This window comes from Hemitrygon akajei, chromosome 8, assembly GCF_048418815.1.
Source record: "Hemitrygon akajei chromosome 8, sHemAka1.3, whole genome shotgun sequence".
NCBI classification, from domain to species: Eukaryota; Metazoa; Chordata; class Chondrichthyes; order Myliobatiformes; family Dasyatidae; genus Hemitrygon; species Hemitrygon akajei.
In genome coordinates this window covers 161,698,945-161,716,894 of record NC_133131.1, presented here as the reverse complement: position 1 = coordinate 161,716,894, position 17,950 = coordinate 161,698,945, and the positions used below count along the sequence as shown (strand labels likewise).

The 17,950-nt window shown below is 39.1% G+C and overlaps 1 protein-coding gene across 10 annotated transcripts in view; it reads right to left on the bottom strand.

Moving 5' to 3' along the window:
* kmt2ca (lysine (K)-specific methyltransferase 2Ca) overlaps positions 1-17,950 on the bottom strand; it is a 469,037-nt gene that overhangs the window by 6,357 nt on the left and 444,730 nt on the right. For 7 of the 10 annotated variants that reach the window (XM_073054925.1, XM_073054928.1, XM_073054929.1 and 4 more), the window contains 7 exons: positions 17,530-17,637; positions 14,897-15,998; positions 11,318-11,454; positions 9,523-9,665; positions 6,994-7,162; positions 6,186-6,302; positions 1,115-1,188 (listed from right to left, as the gene is read on the bottom strand). In XM_073054925.1, coding sequence (XP_072911026.1) covers positions 1,115-1,188; positions 6,186-6,302; positions 6,994-7,162; positions 9,523-9,665; positions 11,318-11,454; positions 14,897-15,998; positions 17,530-17,637 — 1,850 coding nt within the window. The remainder of the gene's footprint in view (positions 1-1,114; positions 1,189-6,185; positions 6,303-6,993; positions 7,163-9,522; positions 9,666-11,317; positions 11,455-14,896; positions 15,999-17,529; positions 17,638-17,950) is intronic. The other 3 variants (XM_073054926.1, XM_073054935.1, XM_073054927.1) reach the window with 2 other exon arrangements.

The following is a 17,950-nucleotide window of genomic DNA, read 5'->3' as shown; positions in this document are numbered from 1 at the left end:
GAGATGATGATGCGAATATGGAAGCACCTGCAAGCGGTGGTGGTTGAAGCTTGTATTTAAAAGTTATACACACTGATGTGTGGATAGGAAAGGTTTAGAGGGAAATGGGCAAATGGAACTAACTTAGATGGCACCTTGTTGAGCATGTTCAAGTTGAATGGAAGGGCCTGTTACTTATGTACATTATTAGATGGTATTACTTAAATACACTTATTAGACTCTAGATCTGTGTCAAGCATCTGGGTTGGCATAGATAGGTTGCATTTTCCATTGTCAGAGCATGAAAACAGTGCTTCTGCTCCACATCCCCACTAAACATCAAGCACCACCCACTTAATGTTAAACCCAATTTTAGTCCAGCATCCCCACCTCCATTCTTTTGTCATCCACCCCACACCAAACATCATGCCTTTCGGATGGAGGAAGAATAACTACAGCACCTAAGGAAGAACGTCTACAAGGGAGAATGTCTACAAATTAATTTACAAGTTCACAGAAACAGTTCTTCCTTCACTAGTCCCGAATCAGTGACAAATATTTGGGCAACCTTTCCATTGAGTATAGGAACACAGCAACAGGAGTCTAACATTAAGCTCAAGCTTGTTCTGTTGTTCAATTCGTTCACTGCTGATCAGATTTTGGCCTCAAATTCCTTTGGAAATTGAAACAAAGGAAAAATGTCTTCAAGACATCTGGTATGGGAGATGAGCTTCAGTTGGGAAATGGCTCTTTTCGATTCTGACTCAGTTCTGACCTCGATGCCACCAAGGTAATATTCCACCTTTTTAAACATTCACCAATTACCCCTCCAATTTTGAAGAGGTTACTGACAAGAAAAAAATTTAATTTCAAAACTGCCCATATAAGAATACCGCATGATTGCTTTGTTAGTAGGGTCTACTGTAAAATACTGTGATGATTAAAGTCAGAATTTTTGGAAAAGCCAGTATTTATATTTGAGAAAACATTAAACTCCTGGCCACAAAGAAGAGCTGAGAATGCTAGCAACCAGTACGCCAAAATGTAGCTAAGTGACACCTATGCCCAGTTCTGAGAAGTTTGGCTAAGGATACGTGGTGGCTTTTTCTTTGATTCTCTTTACAAAAATACGCACCTTGCAGGACCTCCTGTCAATGTTGCATCAATAACATGATCACTGTCAATACGAAACATGTACACTCCACGATTCTGGAAGTAAAACACAGTTAAGTGCTACTTGTGATTTTGCATGATCAGTTAAATTTACAACATGCTGCATCTCAATACCTTTCACAGGAGTTCACTCAAAGAAAATTTGTCAATGAGTATTGAAGGTGATTAGAACAGGTTGTGGAAGTCAGCAGAAAGAAGCAAAGTAATTTTGAGGAGAACTCCCAAGCTCAGGGCCAATGCCACTGAGATCATGGACCTCAACTATGGAGTGATGAAAACTAGGCATGTGAGATAAGTCAGAATTACAGAGATCTCTAAAGGCAGTTGGACTGGAAGAGTTATGGCTGTAGGAAAGGAAGGCCAACAGGAAAAATAATTGCTAAAAGATATATTTGATATAAACTTAAAAACTTCAATACATTGGCATGTTATACAGAAAACGCCTTTCAATGACACATCTACAAATCAAAATGTTTTAAGTTTTTGCTGTAATTGTTACTAGCATGCATTGGTGTACCTTGACTGATAATTCTAGTTCTGCAACTTGGTAATTAAAAGTCCATTGCCAATCATATGAAATACAATTACCAATGATGATCCATTGGGTGAATGACTATTGTCCACTAGCATTTGCATCCACTGATGAAGTGCTTTCAGAGGTTGGTGATAAAACATCTCAATTTCTGCCTGCAAAATGACTTGGAACCATCCCTACAAACAAACCAGATCCACAGCAGATGCCACTGGCTTTTCACTCAACCCTGAAACACGTGGACAGTGAAGGTGCATACATCAGGATGCTCTTCACTGACTACAGACTGAATTCAATACTATCATCCCCTCAAAACTGATCAATAAGCTTCAAGTCCTTGGCCTCAAGACCTCCTTGTGTAACTGGATTCTCAATCTCCTCACTTGCAAACCCCAGTCAGTTCAGATTTGCAGTAACATCTCCTCCACAATCACTATCAGCACAGGTGCACCACAGGGCTGTGTGCTGAGCCCTCTGCTCTACTCCCTTTATGCTTATGACTGTGAGGCTAAGCATAGGTCCAAAGCCATATTTAAATTTGCTGACATCACTGTTGTTGGCTGAATCAAAGGTGATGATGAATCAGCATAACAGGGAGATTAAAAATCTGGCTGAGTGGAACCACACCAACAACCTCTCATTCAATGTCAGCAAGACCAAGGAGCTGATTATTGACTTCAGGAGAAGGAAACCAGACATCCATGGGATCAGGGAATCAGTGGTCAGCAACTTTTAAATTCCTCAGTATTATCATTTCAGAGGACCTGTCCTGTCATTATAAAGAAAGCACAACAGTGCTTCTATTTTCTTAGACGTTTGTGAAGATTTGGCATGTCATCTAAAACTCTGACAAACTTCTATAGATGTTTGGTGGTGAGTATATTGTCTGGTTGCATTACTGCCTGGCATGGAAACACCAATGCCCTTGAATGGAAATTCCTACAATAAGTAGTGGATATGGCCCTCCCCACTACTGAGCACAACTACATGGAGCACTGTTGCAGGAAAGCAGCATCCATCATTCGGGACCCCCACCACACAGAAGTGCTCTCTTCTCACTGCTGCCATCAAGAAAGAGGTAAAGGAGCTTCAGGACTCACATCACCAGGCTCAGGAACAGTTATTTCACCTTAGGCATCAGGGCTATTGAAACAGAGGGCATAACTTCACTCAACCAATCACTGAACTGTTCCCACAACCTATGGTCTCACTTTCAAGGACACTTCATCTCATGCTCTAAAAAATTATTTTTTTAAATATTTGCACAGTTTGTTGTCTTTTGCATATTGGTTATCTGTCCTGTTGTGGTCTTTCACAGATTCCATGATGTTTCTTGTAGTTACTGTGAAAGCCTACAAAAAATGAGTCTCAGGGTTGCATATGGTGACATATACTGCATGCACTGTGATAATGAATTTACTTTTAAACTTTGTACTTTGCACTTTCCACTGCTGACTCCTCGATGAAGACTGGCATGTTCTCTGAAGTTCCCATACCTCAAATGCACAATCAATTCCGTCTTACTGACATTGAGTGCAAGGTTGTTGCAAATTGTCTTGGCTGAAACTTTGATTCTTTATTCCTTTCCATAGATGCTGTCTGACCTGCTGATCTCCTCTAGCACTTTGTGAGAGGCCATTCCACTGGAAAGCAGTTAATAGCTGATCTTCCCAAGTAAAATATTTTGAAACAAACATGTGGCGGATGCAATGCATTGATAAACGGATGAGTGCAGGTGAATGGTGGAGCATTCCTGTAGATTTGGAAACCCCTGCTCTGGAGGGTATTCTTAGATGCTAATGATTCTTCAAATAAACACGCATTTTTGGTTTTTACTTTTCCATCCTTTCACTCCACTCAAATGATGCAGGCAACACTTCAGAATAGTATTGAGGGTATGCAAGCGTAAATGCAGATATCTTTGAGAACTTATTTTTGAAGTTATTTCCAATGAGTTTGCATGAATGTATGGCAGTCTGTAGAAAAAGAATCTCAGGGTTGTATGTGTTGACATGTATGTACCTTTGATAATAAATTTACTTTGAACTGTGATTTTGAACTATGCCTCTTATGTATCACTGAATTTACTGAAACAATTGCAAATGTGAAGCAAATACAACATGCTCTTTGGTTCTGAGCAGAGGCCACACAGTACTGCAGCCACTGAGGAAAACAAAAAATCACACATTCAAGAAATCATAAGAGGTGACATGGAAATTAATTGAATAATGTCCTCAGAATGTCACTGAAAGCTACAACTATGGGAAACACAATCCAACATCGTTCAATCTTAAATACAACTAAAGTTGTTGATTGTACCCTTGAAAAGTAAATGCCACAATCTAAAAGTACAATGAAAACTATATTGCTTTTTAAATTAGAGCTATTGTTATGTATTTCTCTGCCATAGTTTGGAAAAAGAAACTGGGGTGACATGCCTCTGTGTATCTTTCTTTATTCTTCTGTGTTTGTACATCAGAAATGAACCCTCTCTCTAAAGTGTCCTCAGACTCTTGTTGAAGAGGAAGAAAAGCAGAAAATACTGGCAACACTCAGCATCTATTAAATAACAGCACGAACTTGAAGGCTAAGACATCAAGTTTCTTTTCTCCATCATTTCATATTTTATCTTGAGATTTCTCTATTTTCTATCAATTTACTATATAAGTATTTTAAGATGGATAAGATGAAATGCTTTGTATGTAAGACAGATGAGGAGGAACATTAATGTGAAATTACCCATTAGAAGAACTAAGAGCTCTCCTTCCTCCCCCTCCCCAACTTCGTAAAAGCAGTAATCTCACTCTAAAACAGAAGAACCTAAAACAGATTGAGTGCCCCTTTACAAAAATTGTTCTTACAGTGTTGTCCTTAAAGTTGTGGGTGGGGTGGGAGATGGGAGAGATGGATAATGTTGGGTTCAATGAACGATTTCAGACTGAGGAGACAACAAGGCTACAGTTCTTCTGCACACTTTGGCTGTCTCGCTTGCTTCTGTCTCTCCAGGTAACCTTGATAATGTTGAGATCAGGGCTGTGTGGAGGTCATACCATCTGTGGCAGAACTCCTTGTTCTTTTTGCTGAAGGTAGCTCGTTATGACTTCGGCTGTGTGCTTCGGATCATTGTCCTACTGCAGAATGGTGTTGGGACTGATCAGACAATTCCCTGATGGTATTATGGATTAGATGAGAATCTGCTTGTACTTTTCAGCATTGAGGAATCCACTAATTCTGACCAGATCACCAATTTCATTTGTAGAAGCACAGCCCGAAACCTGCAGGGAACCTCCTCTGTGCTTCAATGTTGGCTGCAGACACGTATCCATGTAATGCTTTCCAGCTAAACTGTGGACGAACTTCCTCCCGTCTGAGTCAAAAATTTCAAATTTTGACTCCATCAGTCCAGAGCACTTGATGTCACTGTTCAGCACCCCAGTCCTTTTGTTTTGTGTTTCTTGGCTTTATACCCACTTGGGAAGAATGGCTTTTGGCAGCAGCTCTTCCATGAAAAACCTCTTTTAACAAGAGTTCTCTGGTCTGTTGAGGGGTATACATTGCTTTCTGTGAGTTCAGAGCTGATAGCAGAGCTGGACTTTTTCTGATTTAGAAGGGACATCAGTTTGATTTACGACTGCACTCAGTATCTGTGGATGACCACTGTGGCTCAGGTCTTCAACCTTGCCAGTTTTTTGTGCTTCTTCAAAAGAACTTGGAACTCCTGTCTGCCACAAAACTTCTGCTTGGGAGCACCAAGCTTGTTGCTATGCTCACTCTTGCCATGGTGCAAGAATTGACAATTTGAAAGGTAAACTCTCACATCTGCCACACCCTCACCTTTCAGCTTAGTTGCACTTCACCCTTCTACACCCGTTTCTGTTTCAGTTATTCAGTTTATTTTATTCAACTCATTGTCATTGATCATTAGCACCCGTTCGTTATTATTTGTGCAGAGGAAGGGATTTGGGGGTCAGTGTGCCTGATCTGCTTTGTTAGGATTTTGTGCAGGAGGAAGGATTTGGTGGTGGTGGGTGGGGGGGGGGGGGGGGGGGTTGATGATCGTATTGCCTTTCTCTTCTTTCTTGGTTTCAAGGCTACCTGGAGAATTGAAGAATTTTAGTGTTGTATACTTTTGATAATTAAAGAACATTTGAACCTTTGCTTGTTATCTTTATTTAATCATGCACTGGGCTTTATACCTACAAAATAACAAGTTTTTATTTGAAAAGTATGTCTATTACTTAATATGTTAGTTCCTTTAATGAAATGCAAAATAAAAATTCTCTGTAACATTCAATTATTTGGAAAATGAATGTTTGGAAATTTAAAATTTGTTCTTTTCTGCTGACACACTAATGCAGAAGACAAAAATTAAACTAAAAAAATGATATAAAAATGTAGGGTGCCTAAGACGTTTGCACAATACAATACCTATTTATACAACTGACTTTCATTTGTTTTCATATGATGGTATGTGTGAACTTCATCAATACACTGAGCTTACCTGAGACTCATAAAGTTTCTCCCGTCTATTAGCCACTTCATTGCGGATGATTGTTCCAATGTACTCAATAACCATGGTATGTTTCTCGATGTCTCGGGCAGCATACAATCCAAGACCCTGAGGTAAAAAGTGTGCTATTAAGCATCTGTAACCTAACTAATTCTGAATTCACAAGATAGAATTTTTGATCTAGAGCTACAACAGTAACACTTTTGGAATAAACTACTTTTGAGATTGTCCTTTGAAGTACTAATGGACACTGGGAAATCAAAGCTGGGCCAGTAATTCAATTGCACTGTAGATGTGCAGTCAGCCTGCTCCACACTTAGGAACATGGACAATTTTTGCCTTTCATCTTCCCAATTGTGATAACTATTTATACCGAATCTGCAGAAGCAAGAAGTTTAGGCAAAACAGAAAACTTGGAATTCTCAGCATCCACCATAACTTCTGATTTTAAGGAGGATTTTGTTAATTATATAGAAAAATAAACATTATAGCATAAGCTCCTAAAATAATTTCTCCATTCAGGAGAATTCATACCTCAGCATATTGGCATTTGCCCCTTTCTATAATGTCCCAATACACATCGCCAAAGGGAGCACTTTAATTACCAATCTTAGTTACAGTATTCTATATCGAGCATAATACAATTTAGCTTGATGAGTTTGTTAAACAAAAGTATGTTGCTCAAAGGGAAGTTACAGGCCGCAGATTGCAATGGGAGTAACTCAGAAGAAGCATATTTAGAAGTTTTGCAACATGTCGCATGGTTCACCTTAGAAAATGCTGACAACAAATTACTGACCTGGATCCGAGAACGGGCCAAATACACATTGATTTTCCATTCGGTCTTCATTTTACGATACTGAGAAGATTTGGAATGAACAAACTGCTTGCTATAAGGTGCGTTCAGTTCTCCCGTGACTGTGCTCTGAAAAGACTTGGATGTACTGGTACTGTTCAGGGTATGTGGCCTAGCACGATTTGACACCAAGCAAAAAGAAGAGGAGGAGAAAAAGAAACAAATTCTGAAGTTCCTTTTGGTCAATGGGAATAAAAATAAGTAAACAGAAATACTTTTCTTTCTTGAAGGTAAATGGCACACAAAATGGACCAAGCTGAGCGCATTCCCCACCAAGTACATAATTACTGCAGCAGCTTTTAAGCAGTAGGCATGCAATGAGTGAATAGGAATTATTAATAAAGGAAGTAGTTTGTCTCCAGCTAATTTTGTTAAAGGAGAACAGGGACTATTTAGAATATTTGAAAAAATGCGTTTATCCTTTTCAATTGCCACTTACTGCTAATTTCCCCCTCCTCATTCTCAATACATTTGATAAATACGTTGCCTTGAAAAAGCAATCAGCTCTCACAACTATTTTCACATTTTACTGTCTCATTTTCTAAATTTATAATATATTAAAGTAGGATTTTTTGAGCTAATCTACAAAACATTGTGCATCATATCAAATCAAAACAAAATTTTCAAAACACATTGCCAAAGGGAGCACTTTAATTACCAATCTTAGTTACAGTATTCTAAATGGAGCATAATACAATTTAGCTTGATGGGTTTGTTAAACAAAAGTACGTTGCTCAAAGGGAAATTACAGGCCGCAGATTAACCTATTAACAATTTACTAAAAATTAAAAACCAAAATTATGAGGCTGAAAAAATATTCACCCCCTTTGTAATCACTACTCTGACTTTCCTCAGGTGCAATGTACGGTATCACCTTACCAACTAACCCTATTTGCTAATGTAGAAACTTGGAGGATCACGTGTTTTCAATGAATTCATAATAAAAAATATCCCCTCTCTCCAAGGTCCAATAGTATGATAGATTTTCAGCAGACCGAACCAAAATGAAGACAAAAGAATATTCAAGGCAATTCAGGGAAATGATAACAGAGAAGTACAAATCTGGGGAAGGGTACAAAATCACATCAAAGGCACTGACCGTACCCCAGAGCTTAGCAAAGTCCATCAAAAAAAGCGGAAACAATGTGAAACCACAGCCACACTGCCTAGGTCAGGCCTCCCCTCTAAACTTTGTCGCTGGAGAACAGCAGCACTTGTAAGAGAGGACACTGTGACACCAACAGTCACTCTCAGTGAGCTGCAGGAGTCAGAGGCTGCAACTGGAGATGAAGTTCATGGCTTCACAATCTCTAAGTCCTTACACTAAAAGGGTAGTTATGGAAGAGTGGTAAGAAAGAAGTCCTGACTTAATAAAAGCACATCATTGCCTGCCAAGAATTTAGTAAAGCATCACTTAGAAGTTACTGTAAAGATGTGGAAGGTCTTGTGGTCAGGTGAGTCTAAAGTGGCACCTATTGGCCTCAACACTAAGCGGAACATGTGGCACAAATGTAATACTGCATATTAGCCAGGTAACACCTACTGTAAAGTATGGTGGAGGTAGGATCATGCTATGGGGGTGCTTTTCTGCAGTAGGGACCGGAAATCTGGTCAGGACTGATGGGAAGATGGACATTGCTAAACAATGAGATCCTGGATAAAAACCTGCTAGCCTCTGCCAGAAAGCTGAAACTGGGGAGGAGGTTTGTCTGGGCAGGACAAACCCAAATCACACTGCCAGAGCAAGCATGGAGTGGCTTCAATTGAAGAAAATTTATGCCCTTGCATGGCCCAGAGTCCTGACCTTAACCTGATCGAACATCTCTAGCAAGATCCCTGTCCACTGCTGCTCCACAACTAACTTGGCATAGCTTGAGCAATTTTGCAAGGAGGAATGGGCAAATCTTATTCCATCACGTTGTGCAAAGTTAATAGAGATGTATTCAAAAAGACTACTGGCTGCAATGAGATGTAAGATGTCATTCACTAAGCACTGGGCAAAAGGGAATGAGTGCTTTTGAACTGTTGGCATTTCCGGTTTTGAATTTTTTAGTTTTTCAGGCTTTACAATTTTCCCTGTTTTTTTTTGGGCTCTACTGTGGAAAAAGGATGTGATTCACAAATAAAATTTCTCAGTGAAATTGATCAGAATCCATGATGTAATATTAATGTGAACAAAGGGTTGGGGGCTGAATACTTTTTTAAGGCACTGTATATGACTGAACACATTCTTATGTGTAGAATAGGGAAATAAGGCAAGAGTTATACTCCAAGTCACAGTGGCATTAAGTGTCAAAGAAAGCAGAGGTTAATCCACATTGGAAGTACACGAATTATGGTAGACAATTATACAATTAAACAGACCCTGCCATTGTACCCCTTAATAAATGGTAGACATGACATGGCACAGCAGAGCAAGCAATGCAACCTCCAACCCTGTACTGTACTATGTGAAGTTGAAAACAAAAATACCTTAACACAAACCTCTTGACATGAGTACTCATCTTGGGCTCAGATCGGGCACTGCCTGAAGGATTTATTGCAAGCGGAAGTTCCATCAGTGGATTGCGACCAAAACGAAATGTGTAGTTTTCGCAATTTTCTACTCCAGGCAGCTACAACACAACAAGTTAAAAATCAACGTCTGGTTGAACTAAGTCAGCCAATTCAGATTCAATGTACAATGTTGATGGCTTTTGTTATCAATGAGGAAAACCTCACTTGAAACACCTGTCAGCATAATTTGGTGCAGCATGGTTAGCATAGTTATTTTAACATTTAGATTTACAGTGGTACCAACCCAGATTCAATTCTGCTGCTGCTTATGAGGAGTTTGTATGTTCTCCTCGTAACTTTGTGGGTTTTATCTGGGTGTTTCAGTTTCCCACATTCTAAAGACGTACAGGTTAGTAGGTTAATTGGTCACATGGGTGTAACAGGGCAGCATAAACTCATTGGGTCAGAAGGACCTGCTACCATGCTGTATCTCTAATTTGGGATTTCTTGGTATAAATGATTGAAGTACAGCTACACACTTAATTACTGGCAAGATGGTGAAATAGCCTATCACTGAAGATTCAATCAGAATTGATAAAATTCAACTGTAACTTGGAAGTTTACATTTTAAACTTTAGATTTGTATTTAATATGATTAACAACCAAATACAGGACAGAGCTAGAGATAGAGGCTAGTTTAACCATGCGAGTGATTTGGTCAACAGAGCATAGCAGACTGAGTGTAACCCAGGCCTCAATATAGGGGTGCTGGCATGGTTGGTTTACTTTACCTGCCAATAAATTGGGAGAATTTTTCAGAACCAGCAATGGTGCTATTTTGCTAATGCCTTGAAGTGCTTGCTGCAAATAGTCCACATTTCAGAAGCACATAGAAGGGCAGGGATCACTATGCCAGATCTGGTATCTTGATCTTCAAATATCTTTTCCCTTTACAGCTCAAAATCTGTGCTGGCACACAGGGAGCAGTGTGGAGATCCATCACTGATTGCTGTCTTTTGAGTACAACCCTAACCACTGCAGTTTAGCATCGCCATGACCACTGAGCACTTTCAACTTCTTTTTTTCCTGTTCTAATTCTGCTCTCTTTTGTAAAAATGATGTGTAATTTGCGTTTTTCTTGTGAATGCTTCTTAAATGACACTGTGTGCCTGTGAAGCTATTGTAAGTTTTAAAAATTATTATTGCACCTGTATCTGGATACAGGAAATAGCCCATATTCTCCTTAGTACTACAGTGTCAGTTTTATGTTGTGGTTAAAGCTCTTACAGCAGAAATATGACCTGTTGTCAAAATGTCATTTTATTTTAATAAAAACTCAGAACAGTACTATAGAATAAAGGCTTCTTTGGCCCATGATGTTGTGCTGACATTTTAACCTACCCTAAGATCAATTTCACCCTTGCCTTTCTAGCCCTCTATTTTTCTATCATCCATATGTCTAAGAGTTCCTTAAATGTCTCTAATATATCTGCCTCTATCACCACCCTGGCAGTATATTCCACATGCCCACCACTCTGCGTAAAAAAAAAACTATCTCAGACTATACTTTCCTCCAATCACCTTAAAATTATGCTTCCTTGAATTAGCCATTTCAACCCTAGGAAAAAATCTTTGACTGTCCACTCAATCTATGCCTCTTTATCACCTCAAGTTTACTTACATATGATAATAACAGATCAAATCTGGAAAAGAGGAAGAAGGTATATTCTACAGTCTTTAATACTTATTTTGTTTTGTGAAATCCACATACCGACTCAGCTATCCTTGTGACTGCAGAAACAGTCAAGCCAAAGAGGTCATCTCCCCGAAGGTAGTCTGGGAAGAGTTTCAGCATGTTGGCATCTTTTCGGAGACGTGCTATGGGCTCCAAAAGCTTTTGCCACACCCCTGAAAGAGAAAAGTACAATTTCCATCATTTCAATCAATTTTATATGGCATCTTTGGTTTCCTCATTTACTGTTGTCAAGTTTTGAATTATTATGCTCTTTAGCAACATGTTTAAAAAAGATTTTACAGTAATGCTGTAAATTGAACTGTGATTACTGTGTTCTCCCTATGAGCTCCCTCAAGTATTCTTTTTGTCTCCCACATACAAGACCTAGAGTACGGTAGGTTAACTGGCCACTGTAAATTGCCCCTAGTATGTAATAGGGGTTAGGGAGTGATAGAATTTGGGGGTAGAGTTGAGAATGTGAGGTCAACTGGGATTAATATAGGATTACTCTAAATGGGTGGTTGATAGCAATGGATGGTAGGCTGGAGGGCCCATTTCTGTGACATTTCTCTCTGTAACTCTACAAAGCTAGAAATTTACTACACACAAATTGATCAGTGTTGTGAACTGCTCCGATTTAAGAACATGGTCTGTGGATTCTCGTGTTCCACAGAACCATACATCCCTGGATATACACAACTGAAGGTACATGGTAACAATAAACCAATACCGATATAATGTTTGGACAGAACCAGAATGATGTGGTTTCCAACGAACATGCTCAATGTATGTTTCAATCTGAAGCAGCCTACAATACATTAAAAAAAATTGAAATAAGCTCCTGATTGATAAAGAAAAATAAAAACAGAAAACTTCTAAACACAAGAGATTCTGCAGATGTTGGAAATCCAGAGCAACACACACAAATGCTGTTGGAACTCAGCAGGCCAGGCAGCATCTATAGAGGGGAATAAATAGTTGATTCAGGACTGGGAAGGAAGGGGAAAGGTCGGGGGTGGGAGGGAAAGATAAAGGGTTGGAGAGGAAGGAATCTGATAGGAGAGGAGAGTGGACCGTGGGAGAAAGGGGAGGATGAGGGGCATGAGGGTGAGGTGGTGGGCAGCAGAGGAGAAGAGGTAAGAGGCTACGGTGGGGAATAGAAGAGAAGGCAGATGGGGAAAAAGCACCAGAAGGAGAAATCAATTTTCATGCCATTAGGTTGGAGACTATCTGGACGGAATATGAGGTGTTGCTCCACCATCCTGAGCTTGATAAAAGAGCTACATGTTGGAATGGGAATGGCGACAGGAATTTAAATGATTGGCCACTGGGAAAACCAGCTTTTAGCAGATGGAGTGAAGGTGCCTGACAAAGTGGTCTCACCAACGTAGAGGAGGCCACATCGGGAGCACTGGATACAATAGACGACTCCAACAGATTCACAGGTGAAGTTTTGCCTCACCTGGAAAGACTGTTTGGGGTCTTAAATGGAGGTAAGGGAGGAGGTAAATGGGCAGGTGAAGCATTTCTGTTGCTTTCAGGGATAGGTGCCAGGAGGGTGAGTAGTGGGGAGGAATTACATAGGACTTACTGAGGGAGCAATCCCTGTGAAAACAGTTGTGGGAGGGAAGTAAAGATGTGTTTAGGGGTAGCTTCGCATTGAAGATAGCGGAAGTTGCAGAGAATGATGAGTTGGATGTGGAGGCTCATGGGGTGGTAGGTGAGGACAACAGGAAATCTATCTCTGTTTAGGCGGCAGGAAGATGAGGTGAGCATGGATGTCTGGGAAATGGAGGAGATTTGGGTGAGGACAGCATCAATGGTGGAGAAAGGGAAACCCCATTCTTTGAAGGAGGCAGCGTCTTTGATGTCCTGGAATGAGAAGCCTCATCCTGGGAACAGATGCAGTGGAGATGAAGGAACTGAGAAAAGAGAATAACATTCTTACAGGAGACAGAGCTGGATGAAGACAGACATGGGATTCAGTAGTTTTATAAATAATGTTGGTAGACAGTTTGTCTCCAGAGATGGAGACAGAAATCTAAAAACCTGTTTCTATTACTTAAGAAATAAAAAGCTCTATTCCATAATGAAATAGTAGTAAGTGAAGTGGGTAGAGGCAGGTTCGATATTGTCATTTAAAGTAAAATTGGATAGGTATACGGACAGAAAAGGAATGGAGGGTTATGGGCTGAGTACAGGTCGGTGGGACTAGGTGAGACTAAGCGTTCAGCACGGACTAGAAGGGCTGAGATGGCCTGTTTCCGTGCTGTAATTGTTATATATGGAGAAAACACCAAGCCCCAAAATACCTAAAAAGTACAAAATACGACTTGATTTATAAGCAGTTTTATTTTGATTTTGTAGATCAGGTGAGATATACTTGAGTTCCTATTGAAATCCAAACTGAGGAATCAGCATAAAAAATTTTAAAAATCTCATTTCATTTCATTTTCAATCTTTTTTTATTGATTTCTCAACAGAGAAAAAAATACAAATCAGAGAAGTTTTAGCAAACACAATACAAAAAACATCGAATCAACAAAAAAATATACTGTCAAGGTCAATTAAATTTAGTGTTAAGCTGTTATATATATAGTATATCAACAAGAAACCATAACTCCTCTTGACAAACCATAAAAAGAAAAAAAAGATTGAAAATTCTATTAATAAGGAAAAAAACCCGCTAAACTAACCTAAAAACAAAAAAAAAATACTGGGCAGTCCATTTGAGGATAAAATTAGAAGAAAAGAAAAACATCCCTCCAGTCACCTCCGAACCTTCGCGGATAAGGAAAATTTTTCCTTAAAAAAAACTTTAAAAAATAAAGAGAGAAAAAAAATTAAATCATATGAAAATATTGAATAAAGGGTCGCCAGATTGGCTCAAAATTAAAAGATGTGTCAAACGTCCAGCTTCTAATTTTCTCCAAACTTAAACAGGACATAATGGAGGACAGCCAGTTAAAAACAGTAGGTGGATTAGAATCTTTCCAATATAACAAGATAGCTCTCCTAGCCAGTAAAGTTGAAAAGACTATCACATGTTGAGCAGAAGCAGGAACTCTACCTGTTTCCTCTGGAATAATCCCAAAAATTGCAGTAAGTGAATTGGGGTGTAAATCCACACCTATAACTTTTGATAATATTCTAAACACATCCCTCCAAAAATTATTTAATTTTACACAGGACCAAAACATATGAGTTAGTGTAGCCACCTCGGCATTGCATCTGTCACAGGTGGGGCCTATATTAGAAAAAAAATATTCGCTAATTTATCTTTTGACATATGGGCCCTGTGTACTACCTTAAACTGAATTAGGGAGTGACGTGCACAGATAGATGAATTATTAACTCGATAATAAATTTTACTCCATTGATCATCTGAAAGTGAATGTTGAAATTCTATTTCCCAAATACATTAACCTTATCATTAGGTGTCATACGTGCATTCATTAACTGTTTATATATAATAGCTATTAATCGTTTTTGAAATGGTTTAAGCTGAAAAATAGCATAAACCAAATTTGGAGAATAAGCCAATGGATACTTCGGTAAAAAATCACGTAAAAAAATTCCTAACTTGTAATCTAATTTGAAATGTTTTTTTCTTACCTTTTGGAGAGCTTCCAGTTAAGACCAGATCCTCATGACCTTGCTCAATGACTCTGACCACAAATTCTGGAACACTGTCTTTTTCTTCAATGGAGCACAGATAACGACTACGCTTGTTAGAGTAACGCGTGCTCCAGTAAAACCGGCTTGCTTCATAGCCAACCGGGTAGAGTGCTACCGAACTGTGGAAAGACTGCATCTGCTGTGGGAGCAGCTGTCCGATGGCATGGAAAATTAAGCCTCCAACCCGAAATGTGTGGTTGCGTTCTCCTCGCTGTACAATGCTGGCTACCTGTTTAACTTCATCCCGCTGTACATAAACTCTCCTGAAGACAGCAAAATACGTCAACTCTTGCTCATGAGGTCCCTTTGGTTTATGTAATGAGCAGAGCATAGTCTTATCCTTGAAAAACATACATTGGGCTTTACTGGCACAGGTAAAATGATAAATATTGGTGCATCTTATCCGATGACATGTACCAGTAGCTCCCATTTTATGACAGAAAACACATTTCATGGAAAGGCCTCGCCTCAAAGCCAACTCCACATTAATCAAGGCGCCAGCTTGTGTTTCATATACTTCTGTGGACCAGAGGGCACAATTTAAATGGACCCAGAGATCCAGATCAAGGTTCAGGAGCCTTGCAGCCCCATCAGTTGTTCCATCACCTTCTTCATGACATAAACAACATCGTCTATAATCTCGGGGCATGGGCTCAGGCTTGAATGATGTCCCAAGTTTATTTAGAAGTTCATCTATCTCCTCTTCAGAAACCAGCTTTAAATGCTCTTTAGGAATGACTATTTGAACTCTCCACTTTTTCCACTTCATCCCCTTCCACCTTTTAATGGGGCGATTGTCATCCAAACCTCCTTGTAGTGACCTCGGCCTAGGTTTCAGTTTCACCGTCACCTTGAGATCATCAGGCTTTGGATCTTGTTTGAACAACTGCAGGTTGGCTGGAGGAAAATAGACACTGGGAGTTGGAGACCGTGGAAGGCGATGGACATCCAAAGGGGAAGTGTTGTTGTTGTAATGATGGAATGTGTTCCGCGTCACATCCTTAGGTTGCTGCTCTGCCACTGAAGATGGAAACTCCTGCTGGTTTAAAATAGACAAAAGAAGGTGAAGATAATTTATTCCAACTTGAGCTGACTGAGAGCAATAATCAATCGTCCATTAAATAAGTTCAAGATTTAAATCCTATATTAATTAACACCTTGGTTAAAAACTTATAACTAAGCATCTTGAATGACAACATTAAATAAGATTAGATATAAGCAAATTTCCTCTGCATGAATTTCGTAGACTTGGGCTGTACACATCAAACCTATCTGAATGCAAAGGACTATTAAAACATTTACAGAAATGGAGTACAAGATAAACAATAGATCTGACAATTATTACAATTAAAAGTAGATCTTATGTTGAAGCTTCTTCTGCTTCCCTCCCTGCAACCTTAAAGTAAGCTGGACAGACAAAAATAAGAATTATGATGGAAGTGGCTTATACAATTGAAAAGGTTTCTTACAAAATCTTTTAGGGAAAAAAATTGCCTCAAGCCTTTATAAATATATTCTTTAAACAAAAATGAATTATTTTTCTCAAAAACTTATGAATAGAAGGGCAGCCTTTCAGCCCATCAAGCTTATGTAAGTTCTCAGGAAATTCACCTGTAATTTCTTTGCCAGAGTCCATCAATGTCACACTAATTCTCATATACATATCTATACTTAAGTTAATCAACAGTAGCCAATTAATCTACCAACTAGCAAGTCTTTGGGATATGGAAGGAAAACAAAGGACACCAGGGAATGGCATTCCTGCCACCTAAATGCTAACAATACCCTATACCATTATTTGATAAGCAGAAATATTTTTTTCAAAATATTATGAAATATTTTGACATTAAGTAGAATTGTTCCACCTGTAAAATTTACTAGAAGTGAATTTCACAGACGATTCATGATTCTCTTGGCACTATGAAAGTTGATCTTGTACTATGAAGCATTTTCCCTTTAATTTAAAAGCAATTCTTGGCATATTTGACTATTTTACACTGACCTATTCAAACAGACCCATAGTATTTTAGTTTTTGTTTTAATATTAGAAGACTCTACAGAGTATGATACTTTGAAATATGGTCAAAATCCAAAAGCTGCCACAGACATATGCAGTTATGCATTTGTTACATTATATGCCATGTTGTAGCTGGGGAGATCATGGTCTTTCCATAACCATAACTGTTCTTAGCAGTCTTTGCTACGGAAGTGGTTTGCTGTTGCCTTTTTCTGGGCAATGCCTTTACAAGACAGACAGGCCAACCTTTATCAATTACTCTTCAGAGATTGCCTGGGATTAGTGGTTGCAAACAAAGACTTATGATCTGCACCAGCTCCGCATACAACCACCCACCACCTGCTCCCATGGCTTCATGTGATCCTGACTGTGGTGGGGGGTGGGGTCATAAGCAGGTGCTACACTTTGCCCAAGGGTGACCTGCATGCTAGAGGAGAGAAGGAGTGCCTTACACCTCCTTTGGTAGAATAGTATCTCTACCCCACCGCCCGCACAGTTATGCATGCTTAATTTAAAAAATGCTCTTATTCTGGAAGAATATTTCATTGATTACCTTTGTGTCTGGAGTTTTTGCTTGTGTGGCCATTGCATATTGTACAAAACAACTATTGCTACAAAAGACAATATCAGTCTCTAGTTTTCCTGTTCCATCTCTTGAATCCTGAGGGAAGAAATAAAAAGGCTTATGATTGTGTTTTGACACAAATGTTCCCTTAAGCATTACAAAAATGTGGAATTGCTGTCAGGATAGAATCAAAACAGTAATCACACAATTGGCAGGCAGGCTTTGGTACTGTACAGAATTATTACAATCATGCACTCTGTGTGATCCAAACAAGTATTACCAAATGGTTCGGGGATACAAAGGACATTATTACTACTATTTACTACTCTTTCAGTGCCTGTTTAATTGAATTTTTTCCTCCACACTTGATTTGCTAGTGTGTATGCTGAGTATGTTTAGTGCTTTAAAT